The 13,869-nt window shown below is 40.7% G+C and overlaps 1 protein-coding gene across 1 annotated transcript in view; it reads right to left on the reverse strand.

Annotated features, from left to right (window-relative positions):
- The window catches only part of PTPRE (protein tyrosine phosphatase, receptor type, E), a 29,257-nt gene that overhangs the window by 6,989 nt on the left and 8,399 nt on the right, over positions 1 to 13,869 (reverse strand). Inside the window, exons 8-15 of the mRNA XM_009695541.1 lie at positions 12,391 to 12,510; positions 10,603 to 10,763; positions 7,359 to 7,494; positions 6,791 to 6,940; positions 4,345 to 4,438; positions 3,426 to 3,502; positions 2,311 to 2,445; positions 1,385 to 1,510 (exon numbers count right to left, since the gene is read on the reverse strand). Of these exons, the coding sequence (XP_009693843.1) occupies positions 1,385 to 1,510; positions 2,311 to 2,445; positions 3,426 to 3,502; positions 4,345 to 4,438; positions 6,791 to 6,940; positions 7,359 to 7,494; positions 10,603 to 10,763; positions 12,391 to 12,510 (999 nt within the window). The remainder of the gene's footprint in view (positions 1 to 1,384; positions 1,511 to 2,310; positions 2,446 to 3,425; positions 3,503 to 4,344; positions 4,439 to 6,790; positions 6,941 to 7,358; positions 7,495 to 10,602; positions 10,764 to 12,390; positions 12,511 to 13,869) is intronic.

Raw genomic sequence — 13,869 nt, forward strand, 5'->3', positions numbered from 1 at the left:
TACGCACAGGCCAAATCCAAAGTGCCATTCAGACAACCCTATTCGTGAAATGCACTCATCGTTGCACAACACTACCTGCTACTTTGAAACTTAACAATTATTTGCCTTGTCTTTACGCTTGCTTGTTAAAAGGACGCTAAAAGTTCAAATAGATATTAATGCCATGCTAATGCAGTTAGCTCTAGAGAGGTTTGGATGCACAAAGGCTCTTCACTAACTACCTTGAAAGTTTTGCTTGCTGCTTCCCATGACTGCATTATAATAGTGTATGGATGCCACACTAATATCCTGGCAATTTTACTACATATCGTCAACTCTGGCGAACCACAGAGAGTTGAAAACATTGATGGCTAGCTACTTTCAACGTGTCTGCCGTAGGGGAACATCTGGTGAACCAGTTTGACACTGCTTTGTCCTGGAAGATGTCACCATTATGAGGCAAAAGGCTTGGTCAGTCCTCCTTCCTCCCAGCTCTGCAGGAGATCTTTTAACATAATACTGCTTCAAATATCATTGATGTAGTCTAGCTGGACTCAGGCACAATACAAAAGTTACTCAGATTTCTTAGGTCTGCAGCAGCAAACACTTCTAACGGTGCCGGACTGTAGTGCAAAAACATTGCTGCTTGGGTAGAATCTAAGATGCTGTTACTCCAGTTGTAAATACTTTCCAATGTGATGTAAGTCAACACATTGACAAGGGCTCTCTCCTTTGTGAAGCACGGTGTGTATCCATGACTAATCCACCACCTTCCTTCATAAGGAAATGCTGAATACTTTAGATGTAAAGTCCTTTTGCTTTGCATGTGCCTAAATTATATGCAGCGCCCTAAGTAGTTCAATGAATGATATTCTCAACTGCGAGTAATTTTTTTTCCCCCAAAAACCAGCACTGCAAATCAGATCCTAAAGAAATGATGCAGTGAGTGAGGAGATACATGCCCGAAAGATCAAAAACAGGTTTGAGTAGATCGTGCCTGTTGCACAGAAACATAAAGGAAGAGTTGGTAGGCAGTGGCAAGTACATGTGTTGTAAAATGCCTCACAGGACTTAAAAATCTTGAATCAAATTTTCTTTTCTACCATCTCCCACATACTTATAACACACAAGAAAAACAGCAACAACAAAACAAAAAAAAAACCAATCAAAATCCACACCCCACTTTGACCAACGACATGTTTTACTGACCAAAATTTTCATGGGGCTTTAAGCAAAAATGTTTCATACAGGCTGCCTCTTGATTGATACAATGTTGGATGTCGATTGACCACATTTATCTTTAGGTAGAAATTCCAACATTTAAGTTACACAATCATATTTGCAAATGCCTTCAAATGCAAAAAACCCCCGAAACCCAAACCCTCATGTAATTTAAAGCCAATACCTGATTGTATGTAACTATGAAGTCCCTTACGCTTATGGCATCTAACAGACTGTCATTCTTTATTTCTACCGTTATCTCTCCGTGAGTTACAGAGCCCTCCGATGGCCAGTACTGGCAGCATTTTTCCTGCAAAATTGAGAGAATTGTAAACATTCCTTGAAATTTTTTCCAGTTATCTACATTATCATGAATCCCTGATGCGGGAGGTGACACACAGCATAATAAACATGTTCTAAACACTTTGTAAGGAAAAGGCTCATAACAAAGAAAACAGTAATAAAGTATTTCTATAATATAAACCATTAAGGTAAAAAGGGTTTAGGAGTCATAGATGGCAAATACTGGTTTGAAACAGACTAGAATAAAGCAAGTAACTCCTGACAGCAGTGCGATGTTGTTAAGAAGCCTCCCAAAACCACCAACAAAAAACCCTTTCACAGCACTAAACCACCCTGGGTCGTGGTGCTGAACCCCGAATCTTCAGACTGCAGCACAGGGAGGTATACAGGACTCTCTTCACTCATTAATGATGCCCTAGGAGAGGTTCAGAATAAGTCACTGGAGCTTCTGCTGGCAGAAGAGGGAGGGAAGTTTTCACAATAGCTTTGTCCAGCTGCTCCCAAATCCCAAACCGCTATTCCATGTCAGGCATTCCTTATAAATTTTGTGCTTTTAATGTGAACTGCGCCCTTTCACAAACCATAATTTTCAGTAGTTTTGGTGGGTTTTCTGACAATTCAAGCAAAAGCAGCAACATTGTCCCACACCAAACAGTAAAGCAAGAGCTCATTTTAGCAAAGGCAAAAAACCCCATAATCTTGTATTGCTAGAATTTGTAGGCAACAAATAGTTTCTCTAATATTAATGCTCATATTTTATAGGTGTTAACAGCAACGGCTTTGCTCTGGCAGCTGCGGGACACGTACCTGCTCCCTCTCTTGAACTTCTGTGAGCATAACGATAGTGTGGCACTTCCACTCCCACACCATCCGCCAGAAATCCTCCACCGTGTGCGGAAGCGGTCCCTGGGTGGCAATGAAGTAATCCTTCTGGCGATAGCCCTGCAGAGAAAGACCAGGATCCGCTTATGTCGTGACACGTGAGTACAAGTGAAGAGGGACGGAGCCGATGGTCAAAGATGACTGCTGAAACTGGTCCTTCCCGTGAGCCCCACTGCTTGACGGTGTGATGGTTACTGCAATTCTGGCGACTCTGAGCCCAACCGATTCTTTCTCACTGCCCGAAATGCAGGGGGGGGGAAAAAAAAAAATCCCCAAATTCATAATCCTGAGTTGTATTTTATGACTTTTACAGTCATGGCTGAAGGGATGAAATTCTGCAGTAAAAGGTAACTGAAAGGATTTCACAAGAAGATTGTAACAACAGCAGCTATTAGCTTTACTACAAAATTAAAATTTAACTTGATTTTTGAGCTACAGTTCTATTTACATACTGATGTGATCTTCACAGCTGCAGTATCCACAATCCTCAATCACTAATGAGGTTTAACTGCTTAAGGATATAATTAATTCTCATATTTAAATAAAAACAAGACACAGTGGAAGGTGTTGCCCAGGTTCCAACAGGAAGCCAGGAAGAAAGCTAGGAATTATGCAGGTCTGCCCAGGTAAATCCTGGCTCCCAAACACTGAGACAGCCTTGCCCTATGCTAAATATGGGCTTTTCTGTTTCCTTTCCTCAAAAAAGCACATGCTTACACCCGTTAACCTGAACACAGATAATGGAACTGTTGGATGTTAGTTGTATAGCTAATTTGTTTTGCTGCCTGCTTGTTAGAATTCAATAAAAGCCTTAGTTTGTAAGTCTAACAACAAGAAGCATATTTATATTACACAACCATTTAAACTGAAATTGAAAACACCAGATAAGAAATGTTTTTGGAAACTCTCATAAGCCAAACCCAAACAAAAAAGCTAATGTTCTTCCTAAGCCCAGTTGACTGTGTCTCTTTAAAACACTTATCAGCAACAGCAAAATATCTGACTTGCAATTTAAATAGATGAAAATTTTTAATACGTACATCTATGAAGGAAGCATTGATGTAGTCTGTATACTCTTGCCCTCTTTTCATCGACAGAATCACTCTATTAAAATCATCTGGGGGGGTAAAAAAAAAAAGTGTGGTCTTACTTTTGCTAACTCCACTATTACATTTGTGAAAGAACAAACGCAACAAAATCTTTTAGCTGAAAGCCAAGAAGTGTCCCAAAGATCTTATCCAGGATTTAGTCAGTGCGTGGAGGAGGGCACTAGTTTTTCTGCTGTTGTTTTCCCATGCACACAGGATATGGCCAGCAAAGTCTGCAACTCTCATTTTCAGGTGCAGACATTGCAGTGCTCCTCCAGACTATGCAAGGAATCGCACAGAAAATAGGTTGCTTTAAAAGGTGAAACTGCTGAATTATTTCATTCAGTCCTGAAAAATACCTGATCGTAATACATTTTACATTGATAAAGTGGAAAGCGATTCATTAAACTGTTCGCAGACACTTTGTAAGGGCATTACAGGTTATAAGGAGAGGATAGTGCTGTTTGTATCAGTAAGTTCTCTAGCAACTTCAGAGCAGGCAGGCCTGCAGAAAAGACAACAAAACCAAAAGGATGGCTAACGGAAACACCCCAAAAATGTGTTCTAGCTAAAAATGAAGCAAACCCAAGAACTACCACTCTGGACAGTACAACCGGTTTTAAAAGCATTTGAATTTTACAGGCAGAGAAGTTTAAACGTTTTCTCTTGAAAACATACGCAGTAATTATTTGCAGAATTCCAGTTTCCAAATGCAGGCAGGACCTCTGCTCTCGAGTTATCCCAACAGAGCTGTATTCTGATACGGGCTGTGTTGTTGCCAACATATAGATATAGTGTGTACTCACGACACCCTTAGGATAATTGTGTATTTATAGCACTTGTTTCTATGTATAAAAAGTTGACCTCTTACATGGGATAATCTGGATGACTCTAGCTTTCTTCATATTTGCTGGAAGATTGCCAGTTCTCATGTTTTCTTTCATTATGCGAACGTTTGTTAGCTTCTGTAATAAAACACACAAATGAGGATGAGAACTCATTGGAAGAGAAGTGGTTCTCGCTCACCATACCCTGTACTCAGAGCGTTCCTCAGGGTCTTTAGTGGTTACCAAACAGTAACGCAGGCAAAGTGAGACTCATTTTTCACAAAAGCCATTTCATTGTCCTGTCTATAAAAATGAATTAAGAATAACAATAATGTAATTTTTTCATACTGATAAATATTTAAGAATCTGAACATACTCCCAAGGCATATCAATAAAGCTTAAAGGCTGTAAATGACAGCAGATTTTAACATTTTTGGGTCTGTGTTTTGTTTTTTTTTTTTTTAAGACACTTGTGGACTCTCTGAGTGTGGCTTTCAGAAGCACAGAGTACCCATTCCCTTTTTCCCTTTGAAAAGGTCACAGTTTCTTAAATTTGACATTTGGAAATTTAATTGCATAAAATCAGCCACTTTCAAAAATACCTTTTAATAAAAAGGTCTGTATACCATTTTATCAAATTAATTTTATTTTTTTCTTTCCAGCCTTTAGGTAAGCCGAGGCAGACCGACCAGCACCCCGAGCATCGCTTGTCTCCAGCCGCAGCAGCCCCGATCAGGAGCTCTGCCGAGAGGCTCTCCAGCCAGCTGGGCACCGCAGTAACAGGCTTTTCACATCCACATTGCTCTCAAGTACCGAACAAATTCTCTTTTATAGTCTTCACCTCATTTATGGTCAAAACATGAACTCAATCCATAGTCATATTAATTTCATTCATATTACTATTCTTACAATCCCGTTCAGAGTATTAACACTCTGGTCCTTTAGTCCTGGACTGTGCTTTCCCTCCAGCATTACCACCCTGTTTCGGGCATAACAAGGCTGCACAAGTTTATGGACTGCCATGCACCAAATCCTACAACTCTATCAATTTTCAAGCTTCTGCTAGTGAAGAGACCAATATTCCCTATTATTTATTCAGTTTGTGCTGACAGCATTCTCAGGACACAGAAGACAAACACTGCTCTTGCCTCAACCATGGGTGTTTGTTTTTTTTTATAGTATAGATTAAACACCCACAAGATTGTGCAAGATAATAGTAGGCTGCTTCTGCTGGGCTGAGATTTACTAGAAAATGGTCATAGCTACACAGTTGGATTTCAGCAACTATTTAATATAAATTCAATTTAAATTAAAATGAATTTAATTTTCAAACTGCAAGTAGATTTTCAGGCATGTATTTGCCAGGTACTGAGCTTCAGGAGCTTATCTCAGTTCTGGTAAAACCTCTGGCACTGGCAAGAAGCTATTAAAAAGACACCCCTACCCTCTGAGAAATCACTTTTCAGCTACTCCGTAATGCTGTGTTCAATAGACGTTATGTCAGGGACTCCCATAGCGGTTACAACATAGCTCTACTCTTTTTTGGTGTAGGTGGGCTCAGTGCTCCTGGGCCATCTAAGGGCTTTTCAGAATACAGGGCAGAACTAAACGTTGCGCGCTCTGCTTTAACGCAGCCTTGCTGGCACAGGGGACAGCAAAAATAAACTCGGGAATTCTGGAAAAAGTAGAATACTTGATGTTTTCGTTTCCTTCCTTCCCTCAGACAGATCGATCCTTTTGATTTTGGAACTTGTTGCTGTATCGTCAGACTTATTTTTACATCAAATTTTCTTTTCCCAGTTCCCAATTTCTGATTAAATGAATCCTTTAAAGGACAGAACTCCAGTTAACACCTGCATGTCATTTAATGCTTTAGACCTATATAGAAAATAAATATTTTAGCACAGCAAAAATCATAGAAAATTTCTAACTATTTCCTCAGGACAAGAAAGTCTGTTTTAAACAATGATCACAAAGAGCCAGCGTGGTTGCTTTCTACATTTAGGGTTTCTCCACTAAACAGAAATGCTTCTTTTTCTTTTCTTTCCTGACAGGTCTGGATATCCAGCAGAAGATGTGTACGTTCTCTTCAATCCTCTCTGCGTCAGTCATCACTGAGTTAACAATCCTATTGAGATTCAAATTAGGTGCACGTAATCCAGCTCCCTCTTCCAGCATTATCTGATCTGGCATCTAGTACCAGACCGAAAGAATAATTCCATTTTTCTTTTATAAACAAACAGAAAGCCTATAGGAAAAGATCCGTAAAATGATGTAGCTTTGAATGAGCACTTGCAGAACAGGATGTTAAGCGAGGCCCCATTCACCGACTCCGCAGGACCCGTTCACAGCAAGCACAAAATAAAACAAGTTGTTCCGTTTTGATGGACCTTTTCTTTTAAGGTTACACTTTTCCTGCTTTTGAAGTACCTTTTTGGCTTAAATGTTTCCACACTTAGAAATCCGATAGCAAAGGACTTCTGTACTTACTTTAAATTCTTCTTCTAGCCCTATTTTGACAAGGTTTGGCGCCGCGTTGTGTGACGTTTGTAGATGTTTTTCTAAGGATGACACATCTAGCTCCGTGTCACCGTAGAGGTAGTATTCAAGTAAGGCTTGATAAATGAAGGAGTATTGCATCTGGAACCAACAAAAACCAGCCATATAAACATACTGCATCAGGGAAGTGAAACTATCCAATCTGGCATTTTCATCTATTTCATTTGGTCTACCAGCTACTAATTATCAAAATACGCCCTAAGCTAAATCAGTTTTCCCTTTACATCACTTACATTCTCCAAAATTCCACTCTCTTGTGCATGGGGAAACCTGGACATGATACTTAAAGATAACGTGCCTTATGGTGGTCTTCACAGCCCTAACATGCCTTTATCTTCTTCCCCAACCCCATCCTTCTACTGGGCTTTGTTCATTTTCCAGTTATTCAGGTGTGCAACAGAATGGGACATACTGGGAAGCATATCAGAGTGGAAACACAGAATCTTATTCTTCTTTGACTGCAAAAAATTGTAATTTCAACCAATTCAAGTCTACTTACGTCAGTCTGAACCATCTGTGGACGCTGATTACGGATTCTTGAAACAAACTCAAAAACGTCAACTTTCTGTTCCGCGTGCATCATGTCTATTATGGCATCTATAACGATAAACGTGCCTGTGCGACCCACACCAGCGCTTGAAAAGGAAAGAAAAACAAAGGGAAAAACTCAATTGAATTACAGGAATTGCTACAGCAATGACACAGGTAGAACTTAATGCTGTTTATACTGGACCGAAATACTCACTGTGAAATATAAAATTTCATTTTTTATTTTAACAATGATAGCGAAAAAAAACGTGTGTAAGTTTTTAACATATAAAGTCACCTCTTAACAGCTCAGAAAAGATGACGTCAGATTATATTAGAAAAGACCTTTGGAAAAAAATTCTGCTTGACCAACTATAATAATTCAGTCTAAGATGAGATTTTAAATATTTTTTTCTTCATTTTTAGCTCTTTTCTGCATGGTTGCTGTCGCATGCTACTTAGATAACAGTTACTTGTTACAAGTTCTACACTTCCTAACTGTGCCATCCCAAAATACTTTTTTTTAATGTCCTCCAACAGCCAGGAGAGGGAGCACAATCATCATAAATCCTACTACTCCAGCGACTTTCAGCTCTTCCTTTCAGAGGAAAAGGGCATGGCATCCTGTGCTAGGCATTAATAGCTCTCCTTTAACCTTCTCTTAGCTTACTTTGTACAACAACTGCTGTAATGGCCACAAACACCTCCTGAAACACGACAAAAATCTCTCCCCCCTTCCTGGCGTGCTCAAAGATACAGATCAATTTTCAGCAAGGAAACATTAGGTTTTAAATAACACCAGGAAAAAAAAAAATTATTGCATAATTATGACTTAGTTCATATGTACTCACACATACTTTTAACAGCAACCACCACGTGAAACCAAAGCCCCCAAGCCCTCCTATTCCAGAGGTCCGGAGGGAGGATGGAGATGAGCAGACCCATGGAGCACCACAGACCTCCACCAAAATTTCACACAACTTCTTGACAGTGAACAAGCCCACTATAACCTTCTCCCTCCAAATCCCTTTGCATTTAATCATCGGTTGGCAGGCTTCCCTCTCTCCTCGCCCAGCCATGTCCCAACCCAGTGTTCCCACTGGCCAGGCCCCCTTGGTGACCATTGACCAGAGGCCACTGCAGCTTCCACCCCACGGTGGCCAAGGCTCCCTGCCCTCTCGCTTCCTTCCATTCATGTTTGACCTCTGCCACCACAGACGAGTCCACCTCAAGTCCTACTGTCTTGACTCTCAAGTTTACAGAGATTTTCCTCTTCCTGACATGTCCTGGAAACCACCTCTGAGCATGGGTCGCTCATCGCCAGTTCACACTTGTCCTTCATCACTCAAGTCTGGGGAGCTTTCACCCACTGAGCCCTGCGCTCAGCTTCCTCACTTCTCTTCCCTTTCCAGATACGATCTCTTTTTACACATCCTTCCTTGTTCCCTCCCCATGCCTCTGCCCCAAGGTTACCTTACTTCAGGTCGGTGCTTAATTCAATCCATGCATGTTCCTGCTAAGGCTGGTAATTTCACCAGCCTTGGCATTTGCCTTGGAAGTTCCCTGATTTTATCCATCCGTAACCTACTCTAGGGTATCCCTTACTCAGCTGTTCCTCAATGTTGCGCTCTGCTCATTGAAAAAAATGTATTTCTGAAAATTTCTCAAAAAAAAAAAAAAATTGGCACAAAATCCTAGTGTGTCCCCCCCACTTTTATCTGCTCGTCTTTACTCCCAAATACTAAATTAGTGTTTTATTAACTTCCAAAAGATTCTGACTGAGCACTTTTTGTCAGAATGACTGATGTTTTTATAAGAGCTCACTAAAAATGGATGGTTACTCACTATCGATGAGCTTCCCTTTCCTCTTTTCAACAATTCAATAGTGTCACATCCTGAACTGTAACGGAAATTAAGTGTCACCTCTCGCATTCTTTATTTCTAACGCAGGCTGAAGCACTGCACTAGCCCCCAGCACTGACACATAACGGTGTTATTCCGTTCTGTTGGACCATTGTATTTACAGGTCTGCAGATTTTTATTAAGATATTTTATATTTTCCTTTATTTTTTTCTTTACTTCTGCTGATTAAACGAAGTACAGAATTTCCTGCTGGTGCAAAATAAAGCTGAAGCCCACTACGAGTCTCCACAGAACGTCATGGCAAAAGGCTGTAAAAATATTGTGGGTTTCTCACAGGAAAGACTACTAAAACCTTCTTTTTCTATTTAATGCTTTTCTTTAAGCCTCTTATGTATGACACTTGGGAGAGAAGATGAATCCTAGGAAGGCAAGATCTGGATGGAAATGAAGAAACAAAAAGGCAGGCTTGGTCAGGACAAACATGCTCTTTTTCGATAGTACACACTTCAAGGACTCTTGGAGAGTATTTCGAGATGTCTGACACAAGCAAGAGAAAAAAGAAACAAGTACATGAATCTACAACCGTTTCCTTAAAAACAAGACCCAGAAAGACAAAGCTCCTATTCTTTTCTTTTTATTCTAACCCCGCTACGATAATTCCTCCTGAAAAGACACTTCTTGCTTAGTTGTGAGCGTACAGTTGCTATAGAGATCGCAATTATTCTCTTAAAACTGATTTGGAGTTTGTTTGTGGTTTCATTAACGTAAGATTCCAAACCGCTTTAATAGCAGGACGTTCATGTGTGTGCGACCAAATGAGTGGGAATATGCTCTGTATTGGTATGTAGTACATTTTTAAAATCGCAGCATTTAAGTCTCTTAAATGCAAGTCTTTATTCAAAACTTTCTAGACATTTAAAGGGTAACTTCCACAGCAAACTGCAATTTCATTGTGGGAGAAGTGGGGGATGAATTCTCAGAGGAGCATTTAGTGGCAAAGGTCACAGATTTGCGTTACAAGTCTGTTTTTCTGACAAAGGACATATTTATACCAAACACCAGATACCACTCATGGATAAAACAACCAAACTAAAACAACAACTTCTATTCGACTATCAAAGTGAGGGCAAAGACAGATCTTTTGAAATGGTTTTTACCCTGGGCTCTCAAAAAGCTCACCATATTATTGCCCTTTTCACATATAAATATGTAAGGAGATATCTATATATATATATACACACACACACACACAAACTTTGTAGCCTATGAACAGAAGATTAAAATTTAGCCTTGATATTATACACATAACTGCAGGCCAAGCTAAGAGAATGGCTTGACGAGCACATACGTACCTACAGTGAACCACAATTGGTCCAGCGTGGGCAGGATTCAATGTTTTGACTTTTTTCAAGAATTTCAGCATCCCAATAGGTGTGAAAGGCACCCCGAAATCCGGCCAGCTGGTAAAGTGAAGCTGCGTAACGAGCCTCGGAGCTTTACAACCATCATGAAGCTGCAGGGAACACACAGACTCTGAGTTTGACATTTCATTTTTCATGCAAAGATTTATAAGCAAACTGCTGTGGTTATTTATGAGTTTAATTCCTGCAACACTCAGAGCCCAACTCAAGGATGAGAAGTTTACAGTGTTTGTAAAATACAAACATAGAGTAAAATTACCATATATTATTTAAATGCATCTTTGCATTGAGAACTGGATTAATCCCAGGATAAGATTGCAAAGAGTAAGACTCACAATTTACGTTAATAACAGATCAAATCTTAAGTCCTTTTTCACTTACAAAATCCTCACAATGCTTCTTTTAGCAGCCTCAGAAGAAACTCACAAAATTCAGCCTAAACATTCAGGATCTGCATTGCTGTGAGATGCCAAATGCCAGCTTTTGCCCTATCACGTATGGCAAATGAAAGAAGGGCTGCACCTTTAATGGCCAGCTGCTGACAGGTTCATGACCTGACCTGCTCTTCAAGACAAGAGAAGATGCTACAGAAGCAACGACAGCAGAGCTCAGCATCGTTTCACCGGCATTGAGGAAAGACAACCTATCCTTAAGGTTAGAAAGCCTATCTGTCTTGTGACCTTTCAGTCTGCTGGCCAGGGTCAAGGCCATTTCTTTCAAACTGGAGAAAGCCAGTTGGTTTTTAAGGTTGCCTTGTCCCCATCAATGGATAACCAAACCCTACAAACACATACTCACCAGAGATCATCAAGGGAAAGGCAGTCAGGTCCATTCACAAACTTTCCAGCCTTTCAGCTTATCCACAGTACGTACATCTCTGTACCCTTCCTTCTTTCCCATTCTGCTTTCTGAGCAGTTTCTCTGAGCGTTTTTATCAGCAATGCCTTACCAGCGATCACTGGTCATACCAAAGTGATCTCCACACTGTATCAGCAGAGACTGCTTCACAGTTCAGAATCTGTAACTAACGCTGAACAAATCCACCCATATTTTGAGGGGTTTTGAGCTCTCCATGTAGTTCTACACAGCTATACGTGGTTTATCACCTCTCACCAGCCCATACTGTCTTCAGTCTTCAATCTGAATTAGATGGTCATTGCATTACAAACACAGCAGCCCTGCCTTTAGGGGGTGAGGATCTCTAGCAATTTGCTCCCGTACAAGGCAACACACTGTGGACAAGAGCAAAGTCATCCCCACCATCTCTCTTGTGATCTGAAGCTTTAACTTGTGCCAGAGATGAAGGATACAACAGAAATAAAGCTGTAATGCTGGCTGACATTGGCAACTAATATCCATAGACTACTCCAAATACCCAATCATATCCAAATTCACTCATTTATTTAGCTATGTAATTTGTCCCCAAAAAGGTCAAGACACTGCTCCTTGACAGTCACAAGGCATGACTTTCTATGGCCCTCGGCTACAGACAAGAAGAAAGGGAGCAGAACCTCTTGCAACCCATTAAACACGTAGCAGATGCTAGGTGTGCTGGCCTGCAGAGCTTGCTTCCCTGCCTAGGAGAGGTGCCACACCTTTCTCCATTTGCAAACACATTCAACTAATTTCCTGAATTTCTTTTAAGCACATATCCGACATTGTTACAATTTGCTTTAAAAATTAAAATGAAGACACAGCAAGAGCATTGCTGTTACTTACCGACTGAACGCAGAACTTGCGGATGGTGTAGTCCACCAGCACTATGCAATCTTCCACCGACACACGGATGTTTCCGTAAGTCCAGCACCCTTGGTCAGGCCAATACTGATAACATTTTTCCTGTACAAACATACAGTGAATTTTATAACACTGAGTCTGCTTGCATTGTTGGTCACCCATAAAACAACAAAGGTGTTTGAAAATAGTGTACATAAGTATGCATAGGAGTATACGGAGTTTCTCATCTGGCACAATACAGCCTTTACACTTTGCTAGTGGTGGTAAATTTATGCAGAGAAGGTGAGAATACCTTTGATGTTCCTTTTTAACCTAGCCAGATCTAAACTGCTTTAGTTTTGGTTCGGTTTTTTTGTTAGGGGGTGCCTAACTGTGGAGACTGTGATGTCTTGACTCTTTATTTTTAAACTTTAAGGTTAGAAATGCAAGGCCGTCCTCATTTGGAGTCCTCAGGAACATCCAGATCTAACAGTTCTGGCTTCTCATATTGGGAATGGGCTCTTCTTACAGACCGCCTTTGCTGTTCAAGCCTCATCAAGCAATACTACAATTGCAGTAAAATAATGCAGAAGTACCACCACGAAGAGGCAGAGAAAGAACGCCCGTCCTCATAACTGCGACGAGGTGCCAGGATCTGAATTATCTTTTCATTAGCGTAACAAACGCACAGAATAGGTACGACAGCCAACTTTCACATCACGTCTCACAAGGGCGTCCTCATCTCCTTCCCAAGGCCAACTATTGCTGCTTATCCCTGTTATTTCCCCATCGGGAGGAGAGGTCAACCTTGGGGGGCCAAGAAAAGCCCGGCTCTCCAGTACTGGGTGGCTTCTGCCTCCTCTGTCTCCTCATTCCAACAACCACCAGTTTTTTTTCCCTCAGGCATAAGTTTTTGAGGACTTTATACATATTTCAAATCAGGATGTAGCGTACTCAGTGTGGCAAACTGTCCCCCAGGGGAAAAGAAAACAATTAAAAAGTATCTTTTATGCTTCTGACGGTACATTTCCTTAATATTTTAACTTTGCTTCTCAGGTCTGCAAAGGAGGAATGAAGTTACGTGTTTCACACTTGTCGTGAGTGTGAGGAGGAATGGGGGGCCAGGAAGGAACAGCATCACCCTCACAAAGGAGCAGCTTTGTTTTAATTGTTATGTGCATGTGCCAGAAAGAATGTTGAAACCTAATACTCAGAAAAATGAATAGAGTTTTTATCTTCATTTCTAACCAAACCCTCCCACAAGTGCAGCCTTACACTGCGATAAAAACACAGGCACAAGAATTTGCCTTTGGCTATGGGCTATGCAGGACAAAATCAGCGATCAGAATTTTTTCCTTGAGATCAACGTATATAAATCTGTATTTTAGAAACGAAAACTATGCTTTTTAGCAGAAACTCAGATGTGCTAAGAGGGACTGGAGAAGGAAGTGGTCAGAAATGCGACTGGCCAGCCGCTGAGCA

This window comes from Cariama cristata, unplaced genomic scaffold (assembly GCF_000690535.1).
Source record: "Cariama cristata isolate BGI_N322 unplaced genomic scaffold, ASM69053v1 scaffold3380, whole genome shotgun sequence".
Classification (NCBI taxonomy): domain Eukaryota; kingdom Metazoa; phylum Chordata; class Aves; order Cariamiformes; family Cariamidae; genus Cariama; species Cariama cristata.